General features: G+C 38.7%; 1 protein-coding gene across 1 annotated transcript in view; it reads right to left on the bottom strand.

Annotated features, from left to right (window-relative positions):
- ATG14 (autophagy related 14) overlaps positions 1-14,417 on the bottom strand; it is a 32,591-nt gene extending 18,174 nt beyond the window's left edge. The window contains exons 1-3 of the mRNA XM_012663840.1: positions 14,197-14,417; positions 2,059-2,121; positions 642-684 (exon numbers count right to left, since the gene is read on the bottom strand). Coding sequence (XP_012519294.1) covers positions 642-684; positions 2,059-2,121; positions 14,197-14,417 — 327 coding nt within the window. The remainder of the gene's footprint in view (positions 1-641; positions 685-2,058; positions 2,122-14,196) is intronic.
- Positions 14,418-15,991: the final 1,574 nt, after the last annotated feature.

The following is a 15,991-nucleotide window of genomic DNA, read 5'->3' as shown; positions in this document are numbered from 1 at the left end:
AAAAAAAAAATGAATTGCCACCAAGTTTCCCCCAAACAAATGTGTTGATGGATGCTCCCTTCATTAGAGAACAAAAGTATTAAGTGTTACTAATCAAATTCTTTATTTTCATAAGTTGTACTTATTTTTCTCCAGTTTAACCATTAATTTTGCTTAAGGATGTTTAACATACAAAACTTTTAATCTTTTGTGTAGCCTGTCAAAGTGCTTTCCTCCGTGGCTTATAAAGGTTCTCTCCCTACCCCAAGATTACATAAATCCACTCCCATATTTTCTTTTAATACTTTTATGAGTTTACTTTTTACATTTAATCATTAATCCATCTGGAGTATGTGTGTATGATAAGTAATTTTTAAAAAAAAAGGATACTAGCGCATTGTTTTTGTATTTTTACATCAATATCAGACTTCATAATTATCGTTTACAACGACTCCATAATTAATTGTCTACACAATGTTTTTGGTATCTAGATAAAATATTTGAGAAGGCCACACTGCAAATATATTTAAACAGAGGATGATCAAATATGATAAAAAATAAGTTTAAATTCAAAATGACTTTTTAAGCTTTACCAACTTAAAAACATGTAGCCTTAAGTATAAAGAATATTAATTCAAGTATTAATATTTATTACAACTTACCAGCTGATCTGTTATCCGTTTTCCTTCCATAGCTTTTAACACTCTGTATCGAAAAGAGACATAGAAAATAGGCTTTTAAAATAATGTTTTGAAGTCGAAAAATGCAAACAACTTTTAAAAATAAGTTCTCAGAAATGGCTAGAAATGCCAATGTGGGACTTAGCATTTAAAGTGTTTTCCAAATTCCCTGTTCTCTGCAATTTTTTTCACCTCCTTCCTTTTTGCACTAACACTGCCAAGAGCTCTTCTATAAATGTCCAAAATAAATTTCTATAACAGTCCTAGCCTTTGTCCTCAATCAATAATTTCCATCAGTCATAATTAATGTTAGTTACCAAAAAAATTGACTATCTAAAATACCACGATTAGTTCCTAGAGAAATGGCATAAGCCAGCATCTCTAAAAATTTATTCTATGGAATAAAGTGTTCTATGGGAAAAAATAAAGTTTGTGTGGTAGAGTGAATTAGAGAAATTGCTGAGTTAAATTGAAACAGGTTTCTAATGCAGGGTATATCTTGGAAGGTTTAAACTGCTCATGAATATGTCTGTCAGATCATTGCAGACTCTCTTGAGAAGCTCGAATCACACTTTGGGGATCACTGGTATGGGTGCTCAACTGTTTTCACTAGTGGGATGGCGACGTCCCTGTTGGCATGGTTTGGGAAGGCTTTGCAGAACAGATGACCCCTAGAGAGCCTTGAGAGATGGGCAGGATGTGTAGAGAAGAGGAAAACCACTGAGGTGGAGAGAAACTATGAATGGAGGCACAGAGAAGCAAATATCTGGATTGTGTCTGGAGAACAGTAACTGGATCAGTTTGGGGCGGAAGGTTCTATGGGACAATTCTCAAACCCAGAGCGTAAGAGATTCATTAGGGGTTCTTGTTAATAGCTCAGATTCCTGGACCTCACCCCAGACCTACTGAATCAGATTATCTAAGGATAGAATTCCAAGAATCTGCATTTTTAACCATTCTCTTTAGTTAATGAATTCTGATATAGAAGATCTGCAGACCATACTTTGTAAAACATTGATACAGATACAAGAAGAAAGGTAAATGGATGCAGTAATGCCCTACAGTAATGCCCACCAGCACTAATTTAAGTCTAATCAAGCCTACTGTTCTGGACCCATGTGCCACAGATCGATTATCAGGGCCAGGGGTTTAATTCATCCACCCAAATACTGAGTGTCTACTGTGTACTAAGCACCAGGTCTGAAGCCAATATTTTCTAGAAACTTGATAATCTCTCCCGTTGTACTTCTCCCAGATGCACTCCTTTTCTACACTTTAAGAGACCATATCCTAAATTCAGTAAGTTAGCAATCCATATATCTGCATACCACAGCTAGGAATTAAACCAAGTGGTAACTAGGAAACCTCCGCAAATTAAAAGGTAAAGCAAAAAACTCACTCTTTTTGAAATTCTTCTTGCTTGCTCTTAAGTCGGCTTAACCTTTCCTTCTTGTCAATAAACCTGTAAAAAAAAAAAAATTCAATCTTTTATTTAAATGTTCAATTTTTTCAGTTCAATGAGACCATGCAAATTCCTGAGACCAATCAATCATATCTGCAAATTCATGTGGAAATGTCACTGTCCTGAAAGTAAATATACATTTTCTCAATGGGATGCACACAGCTGCTTACCATTTGTTCTTTTTAAAACGAAGTTCAAATCTTCAACTTGAGATCAAATTTAAGCCTCTGTTGCTTTTTAATTATGACCATATAAAGTTATAAATGCCCTTCTACACATCACTTTAGCTACTTCCTAAGATTTTTGACGTGGTGTATTTTCATTTAGTTTGAAACTTCTAATTTTTTTTATAAGACTCCTTCTTTGATCCATAAATTATTTAGAAGTGTATTATTTAAGCTGGGCGTGGTGGCCTGTTCCTGTATTCCCAGCCACTCGGGAGGCTAAGGCTGAGGATCACTTGAGCCCAGGAATTCAAGGCTGCAGTGAGCTACTATGATGCCACTGAACTCCAGCCTGGGCATAAGAGTGAGACACTGTCTCTAAAAAAAAAAAAAATTTTATTGTTTAATTTCTAGATATATGGGCTTTTCTAGGTAACTTATTGTTTTCTAACTTAATTCACTCTGATGTGGTCACAGAATATACTCTGTGTGATTTCAATCTTTTGACTTGAGGCTGTCTTATGGCCTTATTATACATGTTTTGCCTTGGAAAAGGTTCCATGTGTATTTGAAAGAATACACAGTTGTATTCTACAACTGTTGTGTAGTGTTCTATAAACGTTGACTATTAATACTTGAAGGTAGTTGACAGTGTCATTCAAATCTTCTAGATCTGTGCTGCTCAATATGGTAGCCACCAGCCACACATGGGCTACTGAGCACCTAAAATGTGGCTTGCTGCTTAGAAAGAATTTGGTGAAAAAAAAAATTATGACTAACATTATGGAACTGGTTGTAGATGGAGTGAACAGTGGCCCACTAACCATTTAAGGGAACAAGGATAATGCCATATGCTGCAGTGACATGGTTTGGTGTCCAAGAATAAGCTTTTGGCTGCCTCCTGAATTCCTAGCATAAAGGAAAACAATATAACAGACCATGATAGCCCTAAAAATAACGCAAATAGAAAAGAAGTCTCTCCAAAATATTATTTCTGCAACCCCATGTTTATAACATACCTAAAGATATTTAATTCTAAAAGGGATAAATTGATCTAATCATGACCCTAACATTTAACAGTCACTGAAAATGTACAATATATATTAATAAAAAGCAGTGAGGCATTAGTGACAGAATTACACATTTATAATGTCACAATTTAAACTTAATTAAAATAAAAAGTTCAGTTCCTCAGTTGCACTATATTCACATTTCAATAGCCACGTGTGGCTTGTTGGACAGTGTGAATATCAAACATTTCCATTGTCGCAGGAAGTTCTACTGAATAGCACTGCAATGTCCAGTAAAGTGGCAATGGCATGAAACAATTATTAGAAAACTCAGAAACCAATGTGGAATGTAGACAAACCCACAGACTCATCAATTAATCTATCAGGCATTTACCATGTGCCTGCAACATATAACAAAGCATCTTCTAGAACTGCGGTCCCCAACTCCCGGGCTGCAGACTAGTACCCTGTCTGTGGAAAAATTGTTTTCCATGAAACTGGTCCCTGGTGCCAAAAGGTTGGGGACCACTGCTCTAGAATATTAAGAAATCGAGTTACGTTTTCCAAATTGTGTAACCTAGTGTATAAATGGCTACTTTATGGTAGGACAAATTGCTATGGCCTCCAACCATAAGACATACTTTTGCCTCCTGCAAGGAAAAGTAAGTGTTAGATTCTTTCATTCCTACAGTAAAAGGTAGGATGTTAGAGTATTTTTGGAATTATATTCAAGTTGGGAAGGAACCAAAATAAAATTTCAGAGAAATATGGGGGGAAAAAAAAAAAAGAAATTGAGTTACATATTCTTCTGCAGTAGACTGTGTATTCTTGAACATATCACTTGTTATATGCCTCCATTACCTTGTATCAAATATGAAAAACTACCGTGGTATTTACTTCATATCACAAAGACAGTGTGCTGATTTGTATTCTGATAATACAGATAACCAGTAGAAAACAAAAAACTCAAAAGGCTCTCAAAGCATGCAAGCATTGACATGTATGATAAAATCTTGCTTTTAGAAGCTGTAAAAGTTCTCCTTTCAGATCTGTTGTAAAAATGCCATTTTGCACTAAAACAACTTAGAAATGGCAGACAACTCTGTCCAGCTTTATATTCAGCTGGGTGATCCTCTTAGGCTTTGTTAAACAAACAAAAACAGCACAGAAAAAAACCCTTAAAATATACAGATGGCAGCAGGAATAATAAAGATAATTCCTACTGTTTCAAATGCTTCATAAGTCATGTTATCCTTCATGAAGGAAATTAAAAATAGGTGGCGTTAACAAAGCTAAAAGCAGATGATATCAAGGAATGTGGGTGGGTCAGCGTTTCAGTTGCTCACTTGGTACACTCATCCATTCTCTGCATTCTCCATCCTACCACTCATGGAAGTAGATAAAAAATTCATCCCACAATTCTGTGCTTTCTTAATATGGTTTCCAAGAAATGGAAAGATAAATAGTCACCATAATCAAACCAGACTTAATTATACATATATATCTTTTTAAAAGGATGAGAATTTATGACTAAGACCCCAAAAGCAAATATAGCAACAAGAAAAATAAATGTGACTTAATTAAACTATAAAGTTTCTGCACAGCAAAGGAAATAATCAACAGATTAAATAGACAACCAACAGAATGGGAGAAGATATTCACAAACTATACATCTGACAAAGGACTAATATCCAGAATCTACAAAGAACTCAATCAGGGGAAAAAAAAAAATCAAAAAGTGGGTGAAAGATACGAACAGATTTTTTCCAAAGAAGATAGACAAATGGCCAACAAACATGAAAATATGTTCAACATCACTAATCATGGAAATGCAAATTAAAACCACACTGAGGTACTACTTTACCCCTGTTAGAATGGCCATTATTAAAAAGTCAAAAAGACAGTAGATGTTGGCGAGGACGCGGTGAAAAGGGAAAGCTCATACACTGTTGGTGGGAATGTAAACTAGTCAACCACTATGGAAAACAGTATGGAGATTCCTCAAAGAACTATAAGTAGACCTACCATTCAATCCGGTAATCCCACTACTGAGTATCTACCCAAAGGAAAAGTTATTTTATAAAAGGGACACCTGCACCCGAACATTTATCGCAGCACAATTCACAATTGCAAAGATATGGAATCAACCTATGTGCCCATCAACCGATGAGTGGATTAGGAAAATGTGGTGTGTATGTGTGTGTGTATATATACGTATATACACATACACACCCTGGAGTACTACTCAGACATAAAAAGGAATAAAATAATGTCTTTTGCAGAAATTTGGACAGAACTGGAGACCATTCTCCTAAATGAAGTATCTCAGGAATGGAAAAATAAATACCACATGTTCACACTTTAAGTGGGAGCTAAATGAAAGGTATATATGGTCATAAAGTGGTGTAATACTCACTGAAAACTAAGAAGGTGGGGGGGTGACGGATTAAATCTACTTAGCGGGTACAATTTACACTATTCTGGTGAAGGGTACACTGAAAGCCCTGACTGCAACATAATACAATTCATCCGTGTAACAAAAAACACTTGTGCCCCCCCAAATCTGTTGAAATAATAATAATTAAAAAAAAAAGGTGGTGGGAATCTATATTTTACATACTGTTTTTCAAGTTAGGTTTGTCACATAAAATATCTTGTATCTTTTTCCACGTCAGACATATTGATCTCTCTCATTAACAGGTACACAGCATTTCCTTGAATGAATTTATTCATTTATAAGCCCCTACTGATGAACACTGCTATTTCTTCCAAGTTTTTACTATTATAATGATATAAATGAATATCTTACTGCACAAATCTTTACAAGTTTTTAAGTTTCTCTATGAGACGTTCCTGTAAATAAACTGCTGAGTCAAAGAATATTTACATGCAAAATTCTGACAGTTATCCTCAAATTTCCTCTAAAACATTTCATATAATTTACAACCCCACCAACAGCAGGTAACAGAACCAATTTTCTCACTCTCCCCCAAACACTGGACATCTCTTTCTAGCCTTTGCCAATCTGACTGGCCTTGCATTTCTCCCCTCAAAAGATAGTTCATTAATTCATTTATTTGCTTTTATTTCACTATTAGAAAGGTTGAACAACTTTTCATATCTTACTGGCTACTTATTTTTCTTTTGTTATCTCCCTATGTCCTTCATTTTTCTATAGTTTTTTTTCCTTGAAGGATTATGTATCAGGGAAATTAGCCATTTTTCTTTCATACATCTTGAAATTATTTTTCCTCAGTCTGTTTTCTTACTAATGTTTCTGCTGTACAGAATTTTCTGAATTTGTATGCAAATATATTTATCAACTTTTTAAAATTTAATGACTCTAGTTTTTGTGCTGTTGTCTGAATGGAATCTGCCAGTGAACCTGTTCCATGCATGGCTTTCGCAGAACTATTTCCCGTATTTTCTCTTACAATTTAAAAAGACCTTCTATGTTATTTACTAAATAAATTACTCCACACTTTTGGCTTTGTTTCCTAAAAATTCCATACTTTTCTGACTTATTTTTTTCTTCCATTTAAAACAAGTCTTCCCTTAAATTGATTTTCCAACAGATCCCTCGTGATAGAGACTATGAGAACTAGGAAAAGGGTGGTCACACAGAGCCCCAGTGGTACGAAAGAGGGCACACAACCCAGCTCAGGGTTCAGAGGGAGCTTTCCAGGAGTGATACCTTTCTAAGCTGAGACTTGAGGATGAGTTAAGAGTTGCTCCTGTTAAGGGAGGGAAGGCATTATAGACAGTGGAAGTTCTGCTATGTAAAAATTAATTTGTTCTGCACCAAGTGTTTCAACACACCAAGTGGGACAACAGTAATGGGAATGTGCTGCTAAGGAGGTGGTGGTTAAGAGTGAGAACCTCATAATTCCGCTCTGTTCCCTGGCTACAAGCATGGGCAGCTGAGTGGGCCTATCCACAGGTGAGACTATTCACATAAATCTGTTCCATACTACCAGGAAAACAGCACCAGCGCACGTCCTCTACTAGGGATCCACATTATTAATGCTGTGCTAGGGATAAATAGCATCACCGTAACACCTACAACTTATTGAGCACTTACTACGTGCCCAAGCATAGCACCTTTCATAAAATAACTCTAATCCCTCCATCTGCCTGCCAGTTCTTTCCCTCATCCTAGGGCTATTATGTTTTCTTTGTGCCTAAGGCTGTGGAATAGAAAAGTCTGAGCACACACCACTAATGTATTTTAAGAAAAGGAAAAAACTATAACCCTTCAAACAAGCAATTGAGGGCCTGAAAAAATACTCAACTCTTTGAATCAGTTCTTGCATTTCAAGGAATCTATCCTAAGGAAATGGAACAGAGATGATGAAAGATTTATGTTTGAAGGTGCCAGTCACAAAATCAGTAATAGCAAAAAATTGGAAAAAAATTTAATGTTCAATAGAATAATTATGATGGTATACTGCTATGAAGGACATTAAAATATTTTATAGGCCAAGATATGAGTATGTCCTTATGAGGCTGGGTTTTTAAAAAGGCAAAATAACAAGCTATATATACGGTTGTAAAAATATGGGTAAAATCTGTTTCCTTCTTTACGTGTTTCTGTGCTTTATAAGATTTCCATAATAACCATGTATACCTTTATAGTCAGAAAAGGCACCATTCAATCAATTAAAATTACTCATGCTCCCCTTTTGAGGATCATACCCCACTATGAAAAATATATAGTTCCTCAATAGTATCCAGAGTTCCTAGGTCCCTTGAGACAGATTATATTTTTCTGGGTTCCTTAAATCTCAGGGTGGGGGTGGGGTGGAATGAGCACTGGTCAGTGAAATTTTCCCCATGCATGATTTAGGCACAGGTTGCTGTAGAAGAGTTAAGGCAGTGGGACATCTCAGGTAAGTAGATGAGACACAGATGTGCCTGGGGGAGCAAGCAAAGCAGTTTTTCTACCCTCACAGTGTATTTGCTAAAGCTCAGTTTTTTGTTTTTTTTTTTTTAAAGTGAGCAACCTGGCTAATTACATATTTAAGTAGAGATGGCTAAAGAACTAAGTATCTCTTGAATTAGTATATTAAGAATTACTAGTCATCAAATTTTTCTCCCTTAAATTCTTTAGGCATACAAGGATATGGTGTTTATATGCAAATAAGATATGGAAAAAAACTGGTCCTTACCAGGATGGTTCTTTTGCCTTATGTTGGAATATTTAGGACATGAGAAAATATAGTGAAAACATACTCCATTGGCAAGAATGAAGGTTAAGTCATTAGTAGAAAATAGAAACGAGGCATTATTATTCAGTTCCCTCACTTGTAAAATGGGAATAATGCTTATATACTACTTGGTTGTACAGATTAAATAAGATAAATGTGAAAGCACCAGGTACAGACAACATAGTTTAGCATATGACATTTACTAGCTTCCCGTTTCTTCACTGCAATGAGTGATTTTGCACTTAATCTTACTATGTATTAAACTCAACTACAGAATCCGAGCACAAGAGTCTGAGGGATTATGAAACTAGGAATAGGGCAGTCCTAACAACATCCACTTCTTCTGCACATAAAATAGAAAAATTCATTTTTGTTTAAAAGATAGTAAATAAACAGAAAAACAAAAACGATAGTTGTATAATGTTTTTCCCCCACTGGAGTTACTGAATGTTCCTAATTTCAGATTAAAAAAAAATAAATTTTACAGCTGCAATGAAATAAGCACTATTCTGTGTACTGCCATGAAAAGATGTTCAGGTATATTAAATGCAACAGACCTCCAAAAAACTCTGCAAAATAGTTTGTATTGTGTGATCCCGTTTTGGCATAGAATAAGTATAGCATATTGAGTACTATACCTCATAACAAAGGAACCTTTATATGGTAGAACTGTGATTTTCCTTTTTCTATAATGCTTGAACTAAAAACACTTTTAATATTTCAAATGTCATATGTATAATACTTAGCTTTCAAAAAAAACATGCATTTTACAATTGTGGTTTTGTCAATGTAAAAATTCAAAATACTCCAAACTGGAAGGCTGTGTATAGGCTGGGGGCATTGTCTCTCTGGGCTCAATCCCAGCCCTTCGTTCACTACAGTACATATATCTCAATTCGCATAACAAAATGGGAGGCTTTTGGATATTGTTACACATGCACTATATAAAAATATAGTTCCAATCAGGAAATGAATTTAAGAATTAGCATAGTCCAGGATTAAGTTAGCTACAACTCTGAGCCTCAGTTTTCTCATCTTTAAAATAGGTCAATAATTCGTGGGGTTGTGGCAGGGAACCAAAGATAGTAAAGGTGAAAACCTTTTATAAATTCTTTGGTATGATGGTAAGAGTAGCCAGAGATACTGACTGAAAACAAGTTATTTTCTTAGCAGATACACATTTCCTGGTGGAAATACTATTAATAAACTGCATGGGATGGGAGTTGAGACCCCACTTGAAGGACATAATCAAAAAGTAGTAAGACTGACAAGCTCTTGTCTAATGATGAAGAATCAGCTACCAGCAGGGCTTTTGTTCTGCTGAATTCAGTATACAGAACTGAATTCTCAAGACAACAGATTTTTATAGGCCACAGTGACTGACAACCAAAAGGATACTAGAGGGAGAACAGAAATATCTAAAGGATATTTTTTGGATGTTCCCCTTGAAATCCGCAATAACGTCTAAATGTCTTCCTCACCCTTTATCCCACCTCTCAATTTGTTTAGTGCCAGCATTTCTGTTTTCTGATAAAAGCGTAATCATAGATTCTTAAAACTCATCAGTGAGGGTGACGCAGCATCATTCCTGAAGACGTACTTATAAAAACAATATCCATATGCTCATAAAATTTGCCTTTCTTTTTAATCCACACTTGAAAACCACAGGCTCCTAAACCAACAGGCACATTTCTCCAGGTATCCTCAGATCATCTTCCCTGGTCCTATTCCCTCACCAATCATGAACTGGTAACTAACTTCTTCCCAGTTTTGAATGGAAAGATTACTTCAACCTATCAGTTATCTATCGGGTAGCAGTGCTATTTTTGGTGTCAGGTAAATGTGCAATCAGAAAACTATGTTCCTGTTAGAAGAACTGTAATTTTAAAACGTCCAACAGTTTATACAGTTTAAGATTGTGGGCCGGGCACGGTGGCTCACACCTATAATCCTAGCACTCTGGGAGGCCGAGGCGGGTGGATCACTCAAGGTCAGGAGTCCGAGACCAGCCTGAGCAAGAGTGAGACCCCCGTCTCTACTAAAAAATAGAAAGAAATTATCTGGACAACTAAAAATATATATATATAAATTAGCCGGGCATGGTGGCGCATGCCTGTAGTCCCAGCTACTCGGGAGGCTGAGGCAGGAGGATTGCTTGAGCCCAGGAGTTTGAGGTTGCTGTGAGCTAGGCTGATGCCACGGCACTCTAGCCAGGGCAACAGAGCCAGACTCTGTCTCGGAAAAAAAAAAAAAAAAAGAAAGAAAGAAAGAAAGAAAAGAAAGAAAGAAAGAAAGAAAACTGAAAAAATACATTCATATTTACAAGAACTTTGATATGCATTATTTCTGATAGAACAAACAGAATTCATGCCTTCATAGAACTACATTTTGGATGCAGACATCTTCTCAAACACATAACATTACACACCATGCTTAGTACCATGAAAAAAATCAATTGAGTTGTTGTGATAGCAAATAATGGGGGGAGATGGAGTTGGGAAACTACCTTAACAAGAAACGTCAGGAAAGGCCTCACTGAGGAAGTGACACTGAAGTTGAGAGGTGAAAGACAAGGTGCCAATGAACAGGAAAAGTGTTCCAGGCAGAGGCAACAGCAAGGAAAAAGATGGAAAAATTTCATGTGTTTGAAGGCCTGTGATTGTGGAGCATAGCATGAGTTTATTTTTTGAGTACTTAATAACGTATGCTAGACATCATGCACTTTAAATACCCCACCATTTTCAAAATGAAATAAACAAGCATAGGAGAGGTGAAGAAACTTGCTCAAAATCGCACAGCCAGTATTGAAGCTTGGATTCCATTCCATGCAGCATACATTCAAAGCCCACATTTTTAACCTTACAGCCAAAGTTAGAGAGGTAAGCAGGGACCAAATCACACGGGGCTTCATATGCTATGGTAAGGAGCTGGAATTTTATTTTAAATGTACTTGAAAGCCACTGAAAGGTTTAAGCAAAAAAAAGTGACGTTATTTGATTAACATTTTTTCTACTGTGGTTGCTGTGTGGAGGCCAGAGGCAGGGTGGGGAAAAGTTGCCTGAGTGAAAAGAGATCACTAAGTAGTCAGGAGAGAAATGATGATAGTCTGAACTGGAAGTGGACAGATTCAAAATATATTTTGGCATCAGACTATATTACATTTGCTGATTATTTGGACATAGAGAATAAGAGAAGAGGAATAATCTAGGATAACTCCCAGGTTTCCAGCTTTAGTAAAAAAACGAAAAATGAATCATAATGGATGATACTGAAATAGTCCAAAAACAGACTGAGGTTGGGAAGAAGGAATAGATTCATTCATTCATTAAATCTTTATTGAGCTTCTACTATATGACGATACAGTGTTCAAAACAGAAAAAGTCTTTTTTTTGGGGGGGGGGCGAAAGTCTCACTCTGTCACCCAGGCTAGAGTGCTGTGGCATCAGCCTAGCTCACAGCAACCTCAAACTCGTGGGCTCAAGCGATCCTCCTGCCTCAGCCTCCCAAGTAGCTGGGACTACAGGCATGTGCCACCATGCCTGGCTAATTTCTATTTTTAGTAGAGGGTCTCCTCTTGCTCAGGCTGGCCTTGAACTCCTGACCTCAAGGGATCCTCCCGCCTCAGCCTCCCCAAGTGCTAGGATTACAGGTGTGAGCCAACACGCCCAGCAAAACAGATAAAGTCTTGCCCTCAGAGTTTATATCATTGGTCATAATGTATGAACAGAGGCCTAAAGGAAATAAAGGAGGCAACTCTGAAGATTTCTGGGAGAAAAAGGGTTCCTGGCTATCTGAATATGATTGTAAAGGCCCTGAAGAAGGTCTGTTCTTGGTATGTTTGAGGACTGACAGGAAGGCTAGGGTGTTATAGCAGAATATGTAAGGGAGAAAATAGATTAGGTCAGAGGAGGAACAGATAATATAGGACTTTGGTTAAGGGCTCTGGCTTTTAAAATTGGAAAATTTCAACAGAGGAATGGGGGAGTGGCATTATTCCGGTTGCAATATGGAAATTATACCAAAAGGGAAGTAACGGTGGAAGCGAAGACACAAGAGGCAATAATCCTCTGGTAGATCAGACCAGGTGATGGTCAAATGGTCAGATTTAGGATAGGTTTTGAAGAGTAGAAGGAATTTGTTGATGGGATTAGTTAGATAGGGTGGCTTAAGAGAGGAGTCAAGGAATACTGAAAGGTTTTTTGGCCTGAACCAAAGGCAGAGAGATTGCCATTTACTGGTTTGGAATGCTCATGGGAAGAAAAGATTCATGAGGGAAAATAAGGAGTTCAGTTTGCCATATTAAATGGAGATACCTATTGCAAATTTAAATACAGATATTGAATAGGCAGGTGTTTCCTGGACTTCAGAAAGGTCTGGGTTAGAGATACAAGTTTGGCAGTCTTCAGCATACAGATGGCATTTAAATCACAGAAATGAATCTAGAAAAAAGTATAGACAGAGAAGAAGGTCCAGAACTGAACCCTTGATAAACTCCATCAGTTAGACATTTCCATCACATACATAGTATTCTTATAACAACTGGTTTAATTCTTGAAGCTATCACTTATTATGTCAGCAGTTTCTACAGTTGTCAAGAGCATCAATAAGGCACAGCAATGAACTAAAAAGATTTTGTCCCACAGGTCTCCTCAAAAGAGAAACATTTACAATTACAGGAATATTAGGAACTCAAAACATTCCCAAATACAGACGTTGTACTGGCTAGTGGTTAAGTGCATAGGTATATAAGTCCAGGCTGTCTGGATTTTAATTCTGGTCCTTACACTTATCATCTTTGTGACCTAGGACAAGGTACTGTACCGTTTACTCAGAAGTAAATTGGGCATAAGTTATTGGGTTGTTGTAAATCAATTAATACCTGAACTTTGGTGCTCAAAAAGTTAGCTGTCTTACTATTGTTGATACTAAGTTGTTGAAAAGAAATTAGGAGTGGAAGACTCTGCTGCTAATCACACTAATCTTCCAAGTCTCTCATCCAAGGGCTTGTAGCTCTCTGTTTAGATTTCAAAACGAAACCAAGAAATGTTCCTAAATACAATTCTCTTAACTAAGGCTTGCAGCTCCGAATCTGAATTGTAAAACAAGGCCAAAACACAGTCTCAAATTCCTTAAAATCCAAAAAAATCTTTGGAGGCAGGGAAGGAAAAAGGAAGCAACCAGCCAGTTCTAGTTCACACATTAGAGTAAGCAAGTCTGGTAACAAAGTCCATCTGTGACACAGATTACTAAACACAGATTCCCTCTTAAACCGTTATTTGATTTTCTTCTACTCTCTCCTCCAGAGAATGTCTATGAATGTGCTTTTGAAAACAGAAAGCCAAGCTTTTAGATTAATTGTAGTATATAAAGCAAAGAGCTGAGAATCCAACTCTATGGCAGCAACAGGGGAAAACTTCTCCAGAAGAATCACCTTTTTTTCCCCCTACGACTCAAGAGCACCGTAGGGTCAAACTTCTCTCCAGTGGGTGATGGGGAAACAGCGACCTTCCCTCATCTGGCTCCCACCCTGTCCTCTCGCAGTAAAGCGCCGGCGCGCGGCAGCTACCCTCCCTCTCTCCCTCTCCTTTCGCCAGGATCCGGGGCCCGGAGAGGTAGCCCCAGGTTCCAGCCTTTGGTCTCCTGGCTGGAGAAGACACCAGAAAAGCAACAATAGAGCCGTGGCGGCCGCCGTACCTCTCCCGGTCGCGACCGTCGAAGTAGACGAAATCGCCGTTCTGGACGCACTTGGCGCAGGTCAGCCGGCGGCGGGTGGTGTTGCACAGCGGACAGCGCTCGACAGCCACGTACAGCCCCTCCGCATCGTCCACGGAGTCCACCAGGTCCCGGGAGAGTGGCTGAGGCCCGCAGCCAGGAGCCTCCGGCGCCCGGGCTCCCTTCCCACTGGGAGACGCCATGATGGCCTGAGAGCAGAGCCAGTCACGTGGGATTTTGTTTTTAACCAGGTGCATTCTGGGCGAGGAGGAGGGGCCTGGGAGGAGCCGGGAGGACGGGCGGGGACCCAGGCTGGCCCCTAGCCCAGTCTCCCGGAGCTGTCTGCGGCGGCGGGAGCCTGTTCCCCGCGCGGTTGCTCTTCCTGTCTGCTGAGGGGCTGCCGGTCCGGAAGGAGGGAAAATTATTAGAGGGGCAAATCCGACAAACAAAATATCATCTGCTGGATCAGGCCAAGGATACGAGTTAAAGCCTCAAAGCTGTGCAAAAAATAGTAATACCACGCCTTAAGGATTCTGGGAAAACGTAATGGTAACAGAATCAGGGAAGGTATTTAATTAATATGGGTACTTTTACATTTGTCTAAATCTACAACAAAGTTGGGTGGGGCTGGGGCTTGGAACTAGGTTGAATTTTGGCCCGCCCACCTACTTAAAAGCTGTGTTCCTTGGGAAAAGTTCCTTAACCTCCCTGTGCCTATTTTCTCGTGTTAAATGGATATAATTACAGTACCTACCTACTGCGGTAAGGATAAGTAAATGCGTTTGACAGTATTCTGATAATACTTCACCAATAACTAACCAGTGAAAAACATACAAAATCAAAGTTGTATCTTTCTGAAAAGTTAATTTTAATTAAGTGGTCAACATCCCTTCTCTACCCTGGGCCATGATCTGAGAAAATCTGGACTACACGGTAGATGGTTAGGATGTCCCTTCAAGTTCTGGGGTGCGGGGGGACGGGCAGGACGGGGCTCGGTAAATAAGGGGTTGGGTCAGGAAGAATATCAGTAATTAGCGTTTGAATATACCTCTAAACCAGGGAGTCCCCAACCTCTGGTGAGTTGCGTAATCATTTCCTTACATATTACTATGTAACAGAAATAAAGCGCACAATAAATGTAATGCGCTTGAATCATCCCGAGCCCCCACCCCACCCCGTCCGTGGAAAAATCGTCTCCATGAAAACTGACCCTGATGCCAAAACGGTTGGGGACCGGCCGGGCGTGGTGGCTCACGCCTGTAATCCTAGCACTTTGGGAGGCTGAGGCAGGAGGATTGCTTGAGCCCAGGAGTTTGAGGTTGCTGTGAGCTAGGCTGACGTCACGGCACTGTAGCCCAGGCAACAGAGTGAGACTCTTGTCTTCGGAAAAAAAAAAAAAAAAAAATTTGGGACCAATGCTCTCAACCACAGAAGGAAAAGACGAAAAGTGGGTTTGGGTGTAGGTCAGATTATCTAGACTGGTGATTCTCAAGGATTATTTCAGTAGGCTATCCATTGAAGATTGCCCTGACTAGTCTCTCTAGCTGAATTTCAATTTCCAAACCCAAGAGTTAGAACTGCCTACTAAGTATTAAGTGATGTTCCACCACTGCAAACTCAGCATGTCAGAAACTAAACTCTATCTCCCCATAAACCTGATTCCTACCTTGGTGAAGGACATAATCACTGACCACTTGGCGCCAAGAGCCACGAGTTATGTTAGCCCCCTCTCTCCCTGTTAAACTCCACAGCATCATCAGATGCTGATGATTCTACA

This window comes from Propithecus coquereli, unplaced genomic scaffold (genome assembly GCF_000956105.1).
Source record: "Propithecus coquereli isolate 6110/MARCELLA unplaced genomic scaffold, Pcoq_1.0 Scaffold83, whole genome shotgun sequence".
In the NCBI taxonomy this organism is placed as follows: Eukaryota; Metazoa; Chordata; class Mammalia; order Primates; family Indriidae; genus Propithecus; species Propithecus coquereli.
Note: the sequence above shows the minus strand (reverse complement) of the source record. Positions and strands in the feature narration are given on the sequence as shown.